The sequence below is a fragment of the Lissotriton vulgaris genome, chromosome 1_1 (assembly GCF_964263255.1).
Source record: "Lissotriton vulgaris chromosome 1_1, aLisVul1.2, whole genome shotgun sequence".
Taxonomy (NCBI): domain Eukaryota; kingdom Metazoa; phylum Chordata; class Amphibia; order Caudata; family Salamandridae; genus Lissotriton; species Lissotriton vulgaris.
Window position 1 is genome coordinate 391,831,090 of NC_141685.1, and position 14,512 is coordinate 391,845,601.

Genomic DNA, 14,512 nt, shown 5'->3' on the forward strand with positions numbered 1-14,512 from the left:
ACTAAAAATGGGGGAAATGAAGGAGGAAGCAATAAAAAATGAAGCCCAAGCAGGAGAATGCACTCAGAAAAACGGGAAGGAAGCAGAGCGGTACAGCAGCACGGGAAAGATGGGCCTGTGCCCATTTATGAGATAAGTAATCACAAGGTCAACACAGTGGCCCCAAAATAGCTTGTTACATGTCCTAAAGTGAAAATAGTTCATTAGGTCCTATTTTTATTTTTGACGCTCACACACGCACTTTGTATGTTATTAAAAGGACTACTTGTCCCAAAAATCAAAGCAAAAATGGGCAGTGGTGTTGTACAAATCCCTTAGGCCAGTAGGGAGCATGACAGCCTCAGGGTGGGCGAGTACAGCAAGAGGTAGCTCAGATCCACCCATTGATCGCCTCCGCTCATCAATCTGCTCACAACATCACATATCTGGTGGAGACAGCAGGTGAGGCAGAACCAGTGTGGGGGGCCGGGGGGGTCCTAAATGAGGCAGGCAGGCAGCCATAAAAACCTTTGTTGTGTTCCCTCCAAATGATATAATACAGTTTCGTCCTTTGGAGGGTGAATTCAGGCAGTTCAGAAGACGAGAACTTTAAGACTAACGATGGTAACAGGTAAGAAGAAACTGAGTGATGTCACAAATCGCCTGTAACAACTCATTCCAGGTTAATTCCAAAAACACACGGCTCATGTCATAGGAATATGAAGTACAGGAGTTTAGACAGTAATAATGGAGGCACATAGTCCTTGTATTAAAACCTGTTTCTAATTCCCTTATTTAATGCATCTCTTCGCCACTAACAAAGAATTGGCACAGTCGCTCAACTGTAATAAGATATTACAGTTGAGTACTGATGCCATAATGCTCGCAGCCAGAGTCAGCAGCCAGGCTGAAAGGCAGGCCATGGAGCATAATTGCTGGTGTAGACAAGGAAAATGTGAACTGTATTTTCCGTCTTCTGCTATGGTTTTTCAAAAATGAAAAGCATTCAGCCAAAGGAGATATTTTACAACGTGTTCCTTTTTCCTGTGCTACAAGTCATTACAGGAAAGATAGAATCTCTGCATGTTTCAACACAGCATTTTTAAAATCATATTTGCATGAAATTCACCCTAACATATTTTGCAACAATTACGAAACTGACTTTTGGTGTGTTTCGCAATACCGAGTATGCTTTTATTCTTCATGTCTGCAATAAACATGAAAAAGCAAGAGACTAAGGGGCACATTCATCAAACAATCACACAGTGCAGGGACGAAGTCACCATGCTGCTCTGCATCACAGGGAAACAATACGCTGCCTGGCACGAACACAGGCCCCCTTGCACCATGGTGCACGAGTGCCTGCGTTAGTGGCAGGATTGTTGTTGTGCAGGAAGGGACACCTTTCTGCTCAAAATTAATCCATTGAGGCATTTCCTCTTTCTATGTGTTTTGCGGAATGCAGCACACACAGAGGAAAAAACAAGGAGATATTAAGATATTTCTCTTCGTTACGCCGTATTTTGACACATTCACAGGTTTACCAGTGTTAGTAAATATGGGAATGCCCAAAAATCCATGGGTGGATGCAGAGGAACATCCACACTCCGCCCATGGAATGCCTCCCTGGGGCGATTTGCACTGCAGTGTGTTACTCTAGATTTATAAAACCACGCAGGGCCGCGGAAGGGGTCTTGCGTGGCTTGAAAAACTTTACTTAGCAGTTGTGTCGCCCTTGCGCCCCATTGTGTGGCACAAGGGCAATGCAACTGCTTGATAAATATGCCCCAAAGATTTAACCTGTTTATTGTAATGGTGATTGTGTATTATATGGAATAAAATACCCTCTGCCGTACAGTGATATGATATTGCAAGTCACCTCAGACTTCCATGGCCTTATAAAAGAACTTGGCCTTTGGTGTCATTCCCTTTCAGGGTCATGGAACTCCTTGATGACTTGCAATATCCTTATATTGGATGGCCATATAATATTGTCTCCTTACTGGAGTTCTATTATTCTGTGTTGTAGCACACCTCACTGAAATGTATTCCTTGTCTTTGTACTGTAGAGAGCAAGGTAAGACTCCAGTACTCCCTCTTAGTAGAGACTGTCCAGTGTTTAGAAGTTCTTTAGAATAGTGCCAGGCTAAATCTTTCCTGGGCTCCACTGCACATGCAGTCTCAAAGAAGAGTCTCTTTTATGTGACAAAACGCACAAGACATTTAAAAAAACACGTTTTTTTATTTATAATTTCTCATATATTATTTGTTCAACAGCTTTTTGTATGATTTCACAGTTTTTCTGAAGAATTATTTTGATACAACAAACCATCACTCACTTCTCTAAATATAAGCTTAATGTTTTAACACAAAAAAACAGCTGATCTTTGTCACCCATGCTGTCAAGACGAGACAGCCTAGAGCAATTGATCCCAAGTGATTTAGACACCCAACTCAGATAAAGATCAAAACACATCAAGAAAAGAAACAAACTCACACGGTATTGATTTATGTGACTTGTAAATGTAGCACAGAACCTACACATGTTGAAGTATGCACAAGTGGCCATTCCCTTTTGCATTTTGTGACATATTCAGTTAAGTCATGATTAACTGAATAATGGATAAGATCAATGTTTGCAGCTACGCTAGGCCTTGTGATACAATTGGGCTAAGGGGAAGCAATAGTAGATGGGTCGCCTATGAACCTTCTAGCTGGACTGCCTAAAGGTCTGTTCTCCTGAGCCTTATGAGGAACTTTTGTGTTTTACTTTTAATGATCTCAAAAAAAATTCATGTTATTTTCAATTTTTTCCTGGAAAAAAAAATAATTTAAGCAAATGAAGCTTTACAATTACATTTTTGTAATGGTAACTATAACAGAGAGTAAGGGCCCAATGTATTAACGAGCTGTGCTGCCCTTGCAGCATGCAAGGGGGCGCAAGAGAAATGCAACTCATGAGATAGATTTATCAAGCCAGGCAAGGCCCCCTTGCGAGACCCTGAATACCGCAGCACAGTGCAAACTGCTGCTTTGCTTTACTCTGCCCCAGGGATGTGTGCCATGCGTGGTGCGTTGGTGTGCCTACGCAACACCCATGGATGTTGGTGCATTTCCAGATTTACTATTACTGGTAGACCTGGGAATGCGTCAAAATGCTACACAACCCTAGGGGAGGTGCAATGAGGAGAAATAGCTTTATTTCTTCTCGTTCTTTCCTCTTACTATTCTGCAGCACACGTAGAAAGAGGAAAATGCCTCAGGAAGTTGTTTTTGTGCAGAAAGTTGTCTCATCCTCCAGAAAAATAATCCAGCTTACAACGCAGACGCTTTTGCACCATGATGCAAGGGTGCTTGCGTTGGCGCTAGGCAGCACATTGTGTGTCAGCATTGGGAAATGGTAGGAACGCACTGTATTATGTTAAATACAATGCATTTCTGGACTTTTTTTGTCATGCAGCTCAGTGCAGCAAGGTAGTTTTCTGTGCTGCGTGACTTTTTGATAAATATGCCCTGCATCTCTGTTACGTATGTTTTATCTTATAGCGGCAACCACCTGATGCACTTAGGGAAATCTTGACCAAGAAATTGATCTTCTGAAGCACTTTCACAATTTTCTTGCACTGATGTGCCCTCATTGCGCACAAGTAAAGGATTAAGCTAAATCTGGGTCAAAATCTGTGAGGCACATTCCCAATTTAGAAATCAACAAACATGCAAGTAGCAAACGTTGCCTAACAAAAAACAGTAACAAATATACCCTGTGTGTAGAAATTGAAAAGCCTTAGTAGATAGAGTCCTACAGAGAGATATCAATTACATTTAATTATTCCACTCAAAAAGGGCAAAGATGAGTCTCATGAACATTTTGGCCCCTAACTCAACACAACATGGCTGTTAGATGTTGCTGCTGCCCACTGACCTGCTCAGAGAGACGCCGAGTCCTCAAGAAGAACCCCAAGAGACACCCAATGATGACCGACAAGACGGACAGGATGAGTAGGCCATTCCTCTTGCAGACATCCTTGACCCGGGCCAGTATCGCTGCCAGAGTCACAGCCATGGCGTCCTAGCGGGTCTTTGGGTCCAGGTCAGCTTCCCATGAAGACGCGCAAGCGGCTCCCCTTATTGGAACGGACAGCTCCCCGGCCGCAGAGATCAGGTCAACGCGTTCCCCGCGCCGCTTAACTGACCCACAAGGTCGTCCTTCTACCAATAGCCAGCGAGCAGGCTTGCTGCTGGTATTATTCTTCCAAATTAATACCGATAATCCTATTATCGACTGCATCATTAGGAACCTGCAGGGAGATTAGCGAGCTCTAGGAAATGAGATGTGGCTCTGCCCTGCTGGAGGGCTGGGAGTGCATCCCAGAAGGTGGACACAAATGCATGGAAAGAATAGTCGAATCAGATAGCTGAACCTTTCCCAGGCAAAGATAAATGGAAAGCAGTGTCTGGGGAATATTTCATTCTGCTGGAGAAATGAAGATGAGATTTATAATTGGTCAAAGGTGAAAAGCTCTGTTGGAAAGCAGCAGGTTAAGTGAGCATGTAACTCTTTCCGACAGGACAACGTGTGCATTGGTGCTTTACAAGCATTGCACACGTCACCCATGTGCACGTGGGTGATAATGTGTGCACCTGCTTGTAAGACACTGATGCATATACCTCTTTAAGCACAAGTTCTAATTACAGAGTGAGGGAGTCAGAGAAAACAAATTCCCATAAACAGAAATGACTGCAGTTTAGCACCGTTTTGCCTCATTCAATCACATTATTTTTTAACGTCACTCGTTTACTCCAACTTTCAGCCACCAACAGACGACAGTGTTGACTTCCTGTCCCTCACACAGATGCCTCCAGTTTATCTAGCTACAAGTTCCAGTGACATTTTGCACACTCTTGTGAATGACACGCTGTCATTTTTCAAGGGCTCTGTCACTTTCTTCTTCATACACATAGGCCCTGCGTATCCCTCAACAACAGCTCATTGTGTAACGTGTATGTTTAAAGCAACAGTGTATGGTTTCTGGGTCAAAAGCAGAAGATAATCTCTCACACGGATACTTTATAGCAATCTCTTATACGGAAAGGCTGGAAAAATTATAACACTGCATAAAAAAAAATCTTGAAGAAAAGTAGCCTATCTCTCTCTTCGTGAAATATAGGGGTAAGCATCACGGCTGTTGTGAATCAGGGCAGTTTCTAAAATGTATGACATTCATTTTCAGTTGTGGGGGAAAATATCCTTTTTAATTATTGTGTAAGCACATGGTAGCCACAAGCATCGTGGCCTACTCAGTCAGCTGTTGCCTGACCTTGAAATAAAAATCCCTATTTTAAAACTGCCCAGTATCCATCTGAAGCCGACGGGCAGCGAGGCCAGTCCCCGGGAGAAGGCTCTGTTCTGGCAGAGTAAATGCACCCCAAATGCACAACACGGGTGATGCCCAGTCCACAGCAGATCGCATCATTCAAGAGCACAAAACGAAAACACAACAGGCGGATGCAAGTTCCTCCTGGTGCCCATCCAGCTCCTGGTGAAAGCCGAACTCCCCAGGTCATGTGGTGATTTCACTATATAAGCGAAACACCCCTCAGAGTTCACCTGTATTGGCATGGCCTTTGCCACGTCAGTGTCGCATCCTATACACAGACTTCGAATCTCTCCCATCGTTGCATGTTCAGCCTCAGAGTAATATAGGGGCATATTATCAAGAACGGCGATAACATTATCGAGCAGTGATAATGGGCTTGATAATATGCCCTTGTGAATTCCCATAGCAGCCCAGGTTCTGGTGTTAACCTTGGCTGCTATGGGAATTCACAAGGGCGTGTTATCAAGCCCATTAGCAGTTTCCTGCCATTAAAGCGGCGATCATTTTATCACAGTTCTTGATTATATGCCCCATAGTTCCTGTCCTCCCTTGGCCAATGACACAAGGAGCCAGGGTGGGGGAAACCATATCAAGCCCCACAGAAATCGAAATAAGTTGGCCTCTTTGTACCCCGCTGCCAGGGCCTGCCACCCTTCGCAGTTGTTGCAGACTGGATTGAGGTGCAGGATGCAGTTTGCACTGGGCGGGCCTTGTGCTGTATATGATGAAGTCAAACGACGATTTATTATTTTTATTTTGCAGTTATTTTATTATGTAGCGTGAACTCGACCCCAAGGTATTGGAGCGCTTTACATGAGCACCAGTTACCTTACACAATGACACATTCCTTTTTAGTAGGTACGGGGAGATTAAGTAATTTGCGGAAAATCACAGGATGATGAGCCAACAGTGGCGGATGGTGACTTTTCCAAGTGGTGATGCGTGAAAATGCACAAGTGCATCATATATGTAAGCTGCATGTGTTTTACACGTGCTCAGACACTACATAATCCTGCCCTCTCTTCTCTGCAGTTTTCCCTCATTTTCACCTCACTGGTCAGTAATTCCAACTTTCCTCTAGTTCAAATAATCCCCACCCTGGTCTCCTTTTAGCAGAATCGGCTACACACTTTCCGCTAGCTGTCCCACCCCATTTCTGTCCTTCTGAGTCTGGTAGACACCGTCTGCCTCCGTGCCATTCAATTGTGCACTGTTTGAAATTATCCCCTTTAGGTAGCAATGCGCAGCTCTGAGTAAACATTCTATAGTTGAACTCTTTGTTATAATCATACTTAAGTACTTTTCATCTGGGTAAGCATAGCTGCCAAGTTTCCCAGGGCCAAGTGTAACAAGTTAGGTCATGCTTGTTTCTTTCTCAGAATTCTGGGACTTGAGTCCCGTATTCTAAGAAACAAGCCCAGACTGGCCTAAATAATTAGGCATGGACCTGGCAACCTTGTAAAAATGGTACCTTCAATGCAGGTCAGTCTGGGCCTGGGGGCTGCAGAATAGTTCATATTGTTAATTTAAGGTTGTATGGTGCAATCCTACGGCCCATGCTCCCCCTCCCCCCAGTGAAAATGTTTACCATCAAGACACAGAAACAAGCTGCATTAATAAATCCGAAGCCAACTGCAGAGAATAAGAACAACAAAGGGGGCCAGCCCTGAAAGAGTGGAAACCCGACCCCAATGCAAAGAGCTGGAAAAAGAAAAAGGAAGGAACTGCTGTAAAGGAAAACCCCAGTGTAAACTCACAATCGATCAAACAATCATCGCATTTCTAAAGCACGCTACATACCCGTGAGGGTCTCAAGGCGCTGGGGGGGGCGGTACTGATCGAAGAGCCAGGTCTTGAGAAGTCTTCTGAAGGCCAGCAGGTCCTGGGTCTGTCGTATGAGGGTAGGGAGGACGTTCCAGGTCTTGGCGGCGAGGTAGGAGAAGGATCTGCCGCCGGTGGTGGTTTTTCGGATACGAGGAACTGTGGAGAGGGTGAGGTTGGCTGAGCTGAGGTTTCGGGTGGGGATGTGGAAGCTGAGACGGTTGTTGAGGTATGTGGGTCCGGTGTTGTGCAGTGCTTTGTGTGTGTGGATGAGGACTTTGAAGGTGATCCTCTTGTTGACGGGAAACCAGTGTAGGCCTCTCAGGTGGGGTGTGATATGGCTGCGTCGGGGACGTTGAGGATCAGACGTGCCGAGGCGTTCTGGATTCGTTGTAGTAGTCTCAGGAGCTTGGTTGTTGTTCCTGAGTAGAGGGCGTTACCGTAGTGGAGTCTGCTAGTGACGAGGGCCTGGCTGACGGTTTTTCTCATGTCAGGCGGGATCCACTTGAAGATGCTGCGGAGCATTCTGAGGGCGTTGAAGCAGGATGCAGAGACGGCGTTGACTTGCCTGGTCAAGGAGAGGGTGGAGTCGAGGATGACCCCCAGGTTGTGTGCGTGGTCTTTGGGTTCCGGGGCTGTGCCAAGTGATGTGGGCCACCAAGAGTCGTCCCAGGCTGATGGGGTGGGTCCGAGAATGAGGACCTCCGTCTTGTCTGAATTCAGCTTCAGTCTGCTGTCCTTCATCCAGTCGGCTACGGCCTTCATTCCTCTGTGGAGGTTGGCTTTGGCGGTGTGGGGGTCTTCCGAGCTAGATAAAACCCTATATAGAAATTCCATCCGGAATTATAAGCTGGAGATCAGTAAAGCTCAATCTAGATACTATACGCAAAACATTACTGAAGCCAGATCAAATTCCAAGGAAATTTACCGGATTGTTAAAAGTCTCACTGTCCTCCCCCAGCCTCCTGTAAATTGTGATAATTTACAAATTCATTGTAATGAGCTGGCGGACTTCTTTTATAACAAAGTTAATCTTATTTATTCCGCTTTTCCAACTACTCATTCTACTATCCCAGTCACCACTCCTGCGTTCTCCAAACACCACATGATTGACAATGTGTCACCTCTGTTGGAGAACTTCCCTTTGCTGCACTTGGACTTATTAGCCACATTAATGGCCCAGGTCAAATCGGGCTCTCCCAGCGATCCCGCTCCTCCAAGCTTTTTAAAGACTGTCAGTCATACCATCCTGCCGGTCATACTGCAGGTACTTAATGCCTCAATTTCCACCAACATAGTTCCATCGGCGTGGAAAGAGGCTAGGGTAAGAGCACTTGTTAAGAAGCCTAATATGGACACCAACAACTTTAGAAATTATCGTCCAATCTCCCTGCTTCCTTGGGCCAGCAAATTGCTGGAAAAATATATCAACAGCCTCTTGACCAACTTTTTAGAGAAGAACAGTCTGCTTGATCCCTCGCAAACCGGCTTCCGCCCCAAGCATGGGACGGAGTCCGCCTTACTGGCGGTCCTGGAGGAAACAAGAGGCATCTAGGATCGGGGAGGATCGGCGGCCGTCATCCTCCTCGATCTAAGTGCCGCTTTTGACACTGTAAACCACAAAATCTTATTGCAGCGCCTCCAGGACATTGGGATTCAAGGAGGAGCGCTGGAGTGGATTGGTTCATTCTTAACCAATAGAAACTTTCAGGTCTTTGAAGGAACCACTATCTCTACCAGCAGACCCTTGAACTGTGGAGTTCCGCAGGGTTCTTCACTCAGCCCGACGCTGTTTAATGTATACATGAGGCCGCTGGCTGGGATCGTCCGTCCATATGGCGTTAAGATCGTGACCTATGCGGACGATACCCAGCTGGTGGTCTCTTTGACGCGGGCTGAAGACCCTGCGGGCACGATGGATCTGGTTAGCTGCCTGAGCGAAGTCAGCAGCTGGATGACCCTGTCTTGCCTCAAACTTAATGGGGACAAGACAGAGGTCATGCTGTTGGGTCGTTCTGCTCCATCTGCGGTCGACCAGATTTGGCCAGCTTGCCTGGGTCCCCCTCCAGTCCCCAAGGATGCTATCAAGAGCTTGGGTGTCTGGTTGGACAAGTCCTTGATGTTTGACCATCAAGCTGTCGTGCTATCTGCCACTTGTTTTGGCCTCATTAGAATGCTGAGGAAGATTCTTCCCTTGCTACCATTTGAGGCCAAACAAATTGTTGTTCACGGATTGATTCTCTCCAGATTAGATTTTGGAAATGCACTCTACCTTGGAGCTCCAGACTTTACACTGAGGAAGCTACAGGTGATCCAAAACTGTGCGGCTCGGACCCTGCTTCAAATCCCCCGTAGGACCTCTGTTAGACCTGGACTAATAAAACTGCACTGGCTCCCTGTAAGGGATAGGATTAGTTTTAAATCTCTCTGTGTTGCTCATCAGGCATTTTGGGAAACTGGTCCAGCAATTAGTCGTCCCTTAATCACCCCCTACCTCCCAAGCAGACAGCTAGGGTCTACCAATGCCTTCTGCGCCGTCGTGCCAAAGGTTAAACGGTCCAGAGCAGGAGGTCGCTCCTTTTCCCTGAATGCGGCTTGGCTTTGGAACAGTTTACCCCTGTCTCTTAGGTCCAATTCAGATCTTACCTCTTTTAGGAAGCACTTGAAAACTTATTTGTTTAATAAATAGTCCTGTTCTTTTTTGTTTCTGTCACTTGCCCAGTTGTCTATACACTGTTAGCTTTAGCGCTTGGACGCCTCTGGGCAGCTAATTGCACTTTACAAAACACATTTTCATTTCATTTCATTTCATTTCATATGATCAGCTGGGTGTCGTCGGCATAGGAGATGATGTTGAGGTTATGTTGACGTGCGACATGGGTGAGCGGTGCCATGTAGATATTGAACAGCGTCGGGCTGAAGGAGGATCCCTGTGGGACGCCGCAGATGATCTCGGTGGTTTTTGAGCGAAAGGGTGGGAGGCGAATGCTCTGGGTTCTGCCGGAGAGGAAGGATGTGGTCCAGGCTGTAGCATCGTGCTACAATAACTACAGACACACGTGGCTGTTACAACTGGAGCTTTATTACATGCTAGTTACTCCTGCCCTGTCCCTATCCTAACTGACCCTTTCCTGTGTCTGCTCCTCCTCTTCCTCTGGCCCCCTAGCTCCGCCCACTCCCAACTACTGGTGTGCTGACTTCACAACATCTCCCCCTTTTGTAACAAAATAAACAAACAAACATACTGACGTCTCAGTCCATCTCCACTAACAGTCTCTGGGGTGGACGTATGTCGTGCTGAGTGTTCGCCAATGGTTCGTCTTTGAATAGACACGCTCTGTTGCTGATGTCTGGAGGGATGGGGCCTTGAGTGTCTGAGGTGCCTATGGTGAGCTCAGTTTGATATCGGCAGTCTGTCCTCCATCGTGACTCTTGATCACGTGACGCTCAGCCTCTTTTCCACGGGGATGTTACTCTAGTTCCCTTCCAAGTATCTGCCTGTATATTTGCTTCATTTTGCCTTGTCAGGTTGAGACCAACACTGTCTTCCTGCTTCGAGTCTGGGATGCCAGCCGGTGGGGTATGACCTGGGGAGGCCATCTTAGTATGACTCGGAGATTGATTGGTTGCCTCGGGTTGCTTCTCCCACTCCTGCTCGCACCTAGACCAGGCAAGCCTTGGAACCGGCTGGGTAGTTGTGCGTTTTGTTCTTATCCGATGATGACTTGGCTCTCCTGGCGTGTCCGACTTCCTTTGCGGATCAACTGGTTGGTCCGTCTTTATTTGAGTGCTACTGGTCACGATATCCGTTTCCATTTTGTAGGACCAGGACCAGGACCTTCGAGTCAACCTTGCTGCCCCTACCCGGGGTGACGGTGTAGTCTTTGCGTCGCAATGCACCTGTGCTCGATGTGGCAGGTTGTCTGGTAGAGTGATCGAGTGTGCATTGGCGTTAGACACGTTGTTCTTGACGGGAAAAGTGTCCCTTGGTTCGCTGATGTGTTCAGGTGCTTGGCGCCATGGCCGTTGTCGGGACCACGACTCTGTCGACTCAACTGATCGGACCGAGATGCTATCTGAGTCAGAGGGGTCCTCCCTCACTTCCCGCTGAGAATGTTTCTTTAAGAATGTTGCGTGTGGTCGTTGTCGGGACCACGATTTTCCCGACTCAAAGGATCGGACCGACATGCTCTCTGAATCAGAGGGGTGCTCCGTTAGTCTCCTCTGTGAGTGTTCCTTTGGGAATGTCCTACCAGGTGGTCTTCGGAACCGGGTAGTCCGTGACGAGCTGCTTTCCGTCTCGGAATTGCCTTTGCAAGGCTTCTCCGTGTGTCTTTGTCGTAACATCTTCAATGTTGTCTCATTTGGGAGATTGTTTGAAGATTCCGTGCTTTTTCCTTGCGCTTGATCCCAGGCGTTTGCCTCTTCGTTCTTCTCGCCTGATGTTACCCATCCACGCTCTGTTCCTACATTGTCGCGGGGCCCAGGGATGCTTTGAGGCCCATGACTGCATGGATCTTTTCTTGCTTGTTGTTGTTGTTGTTGTGCGGGACCAGTCCGTCTTGTGTGATCTGGTTCTCCTCCCCATTTGTTTGGAGATCTAGTGTCTCTGATCTGTTGGTGGTGCATCCTTCTGCCGGCTGTTTCCTCGGACTCATCTTCGCTCCTTGGTGATTGATGTTCCGGCGTCGATTTCCTGTGTTGATCACTGCAGCTCCTTCTATGGTTTGTCTTTCTCCCCCACTGGTTGTGCAGAATGTCATTTTGTCCAGGAGTGCAATCTGTCCCACTGGACGCTCCCTCTTTATCAGAGTGACGTGTGTTATGCGGTGACTGACTTCTTGAGGGACTCCTGGACGATGGATGATTCCGGGGAGTTGTTCTTTGGATGGTTGACTCCGAGTATTCTTTGGTTCTCTCTGAGTGGCCGGACGCTGAGTAATCTGACTCTGAGCATTCCTTGTCACTGTGCCTCCTCCGCTGTCTTTTTTGTCTTTTCTCTGGTCTGCCCTCTCTCTCTCTCTTTTTGTGTTTGTTGAAATTCTGGGTTCTCTCTTCCCAGGTATTTCGAAGTTTTGTACTCAGATGCACATCCCTCCATTTGTCTCTTGTTTGGACTTGCATCCCAATGTCAGCTTTCTTGATGATTTCTTTTAGCGACCAATGTCCTCTCAGTATCTTGTGTCTTGTTTCGGGGTTTTCACAACCTTCAATTATTCGGAGCCGAACAGCATCCTCATTCGTAAACGTGTTGAAATGGCAGCCTTGAACCAGACTTTGCAACCGAATGATGAAATGCGGCAATGGTTCGCCTGGTTCCTGCCGTGCTGTGTTGAAGACCATGCGATTATGATCCACCTCTGCCTGTGCGTTGAGATGGGCATAGAGTTCCTCTTGGAGTCTATCATAAGTGTCTGCTTCTTCCTTGGAAAATGTTCTAATTGGGCATCGGCCCCCGGGACCCACCAGATGGAGGAGTAACACTAGACATTTTCTTTCTCTTTGCTCACCGTTGGCTTTCAAGAAATCGTCCAATGCTTCCAGCCACCAGTGCCGTTTGAGGTCCTGAATCCAATCGTCACTCCGTGCCACTGGGGGCGATACGTCAAGATGTGGATTGAAACATTGAGTTACGTCTCCTCCCGCCCTTAGAGAAGGAGGTCCTGATCGGTCGTAGACGCGGGGCATTGTGCTGTCCACTTTTCCTCGGGTTTCAGGTGCTTCAGTTTGTGTTCTAGCTTGGGCTTGCTCACTAGTCCTTCCTTCAGTGCACTCGACACTTGCTTGTTGTGTGTGTTCATTGGCTACCCCACACGCGCATTGGCTCGTGCTCGTTGCTGATTCTGGTGTAATTACTTATGCTTTGTCCTTGTTTATATTTATTTGAGGCTTCCTCTATTTGATGGACGCGCGTCACTTCCTGACATTCGCCACTGCACATTCGCTTGCGTATCCCACTGTTCGCGTTTCCACCCGTGCTGACCTTTGTTTTGTCAATGCTTGTTCGTTGAGTCACTCTTGTGGTTGCTCGTGCTTGTTGATTGATACACTCTCATGTTAGCATGTGCTTATTCTGTTTGGTTGTCAAGACTTGTGTAGTGTTGTCCACGTGCCGTTGTCCCCGCTTGCTGCTTTGCATTTACCAGCGCTTGTTCAGTTGCACATACCAAGGCTTGTTGACTTGCACGTACCAACGCGTGATTGTTTGCATGCACCAGTGCTTGTTTACTTGTCTCCGCCAGTGTTTGTCCAACGTTTGTTGATTTACATGTGTCAATGCTTGTTGATTTGCGCGTAACAATGTTTGTCTACTTGCATGTATCACTGCTTGTTTGTTTGCAGGTATCAATGCTTGTTCACTCTTTTACATGTGTCAATGCTTGTTGATTCGCACGTAACAATGTTTGTCTACTTGCAGGTATCACTGCTTGTTTGTTTGCGTGTGTCAATGCTTGTTCACTCTTGGCCAATACTTGTCCTTGCAGGCGCCAATGCTTATTTTATTGACTTCCCTTTACCAATGCTTGTTTTTTGGCCTTCGCCAATGCTTGTTTGTTTGTCTCTATCAATGCTTCTTTCCAGACACTGCTTGCCTGACTCCAATATGGCCGCTTCTAGTTCACACATAGGAATGTCCGTGGCTGCCTGACTTAAAGATGGCCGCCGGGCTTGAAATCTCGTGTCTCCCGAGATTTGGATCCCTCCATTGACTTTCAGCAGTCCGGTACCGGCAGGCTTCAGGCACTCACCGGGCACATGAGGTCCACGCCGGATGCTGGGATCTTTGTTCCTCGCAGCGCTCAGGATCTCCTCACCTCAGGTAGGACCGGGGTGGGCTCCCGCCTTACTTTGCAGGGTCTTCGCGCTCCTTCAGCGGGGCCCTGCCAAAGCTCACGCATCGGGGGTGAGGTTTTTCAACGTCGGACCTCGCCCGGGCTCACATTTCTGCGCGCTCAGCAGCGCTTAACAGTAGACCTTCGTGGGGCGATCCACCCCAGGATTCACTCTTCTCTGGCCACTACGGACATCAGGTGAGGTCGGGGTGGGCTCCCGGCTCCCCTCCACAGTTCCCGCTCTTCTTCGCCAAAGACCTCCTAAACCTCACGCATCGGGCGTGAGGTTTTTCCGATGTCCGGTGTCGCCGGGGCTCGGATTTCGGCGCTTTCAGCAGCGCTTGCTGGCGGCACGTCGTGGACGCCGTCCACACCTCTGGGGCACTCTTCCTACCTCTCTGGGCACTTCACAGGGTCGGAGTGGGCTCCCGATCTCTGCACACACAGGCTCTTCACACCGGGCACACGCTTCCAGCGTGAGGCGATTCTTTAGCGCGACGG

At 47.5% G+C, this 14,512-nt stretch overlaps 1 protein-coding gene across 1 annotated transcript in view; it reads right to left on the bottom strand.

Moving 5' to 3' along the window:
- The window catches only part of SLC1A7 (solute carrier family 1 member 7), a 622,845-nt gene extending 618,735 nt beyond the window's left edge, over nt 1-4,110 (bottom strand). The window contains exon 1 of the mRNA XM_086936195.1: nt 3,902-4,110. Within this exon, the coding sequence (XP_086792321.1) occupies nt 3,902-4,042 (141 nt within the window). The 5' untranslated portion in view covers nt 4,043-4,110. The remainder of the gene's footprint in view (nt 1-3,901) is intronic.
- Between the last annotated feature and the right edge of the window lie 10,402 nt (nt 4,111-14,512).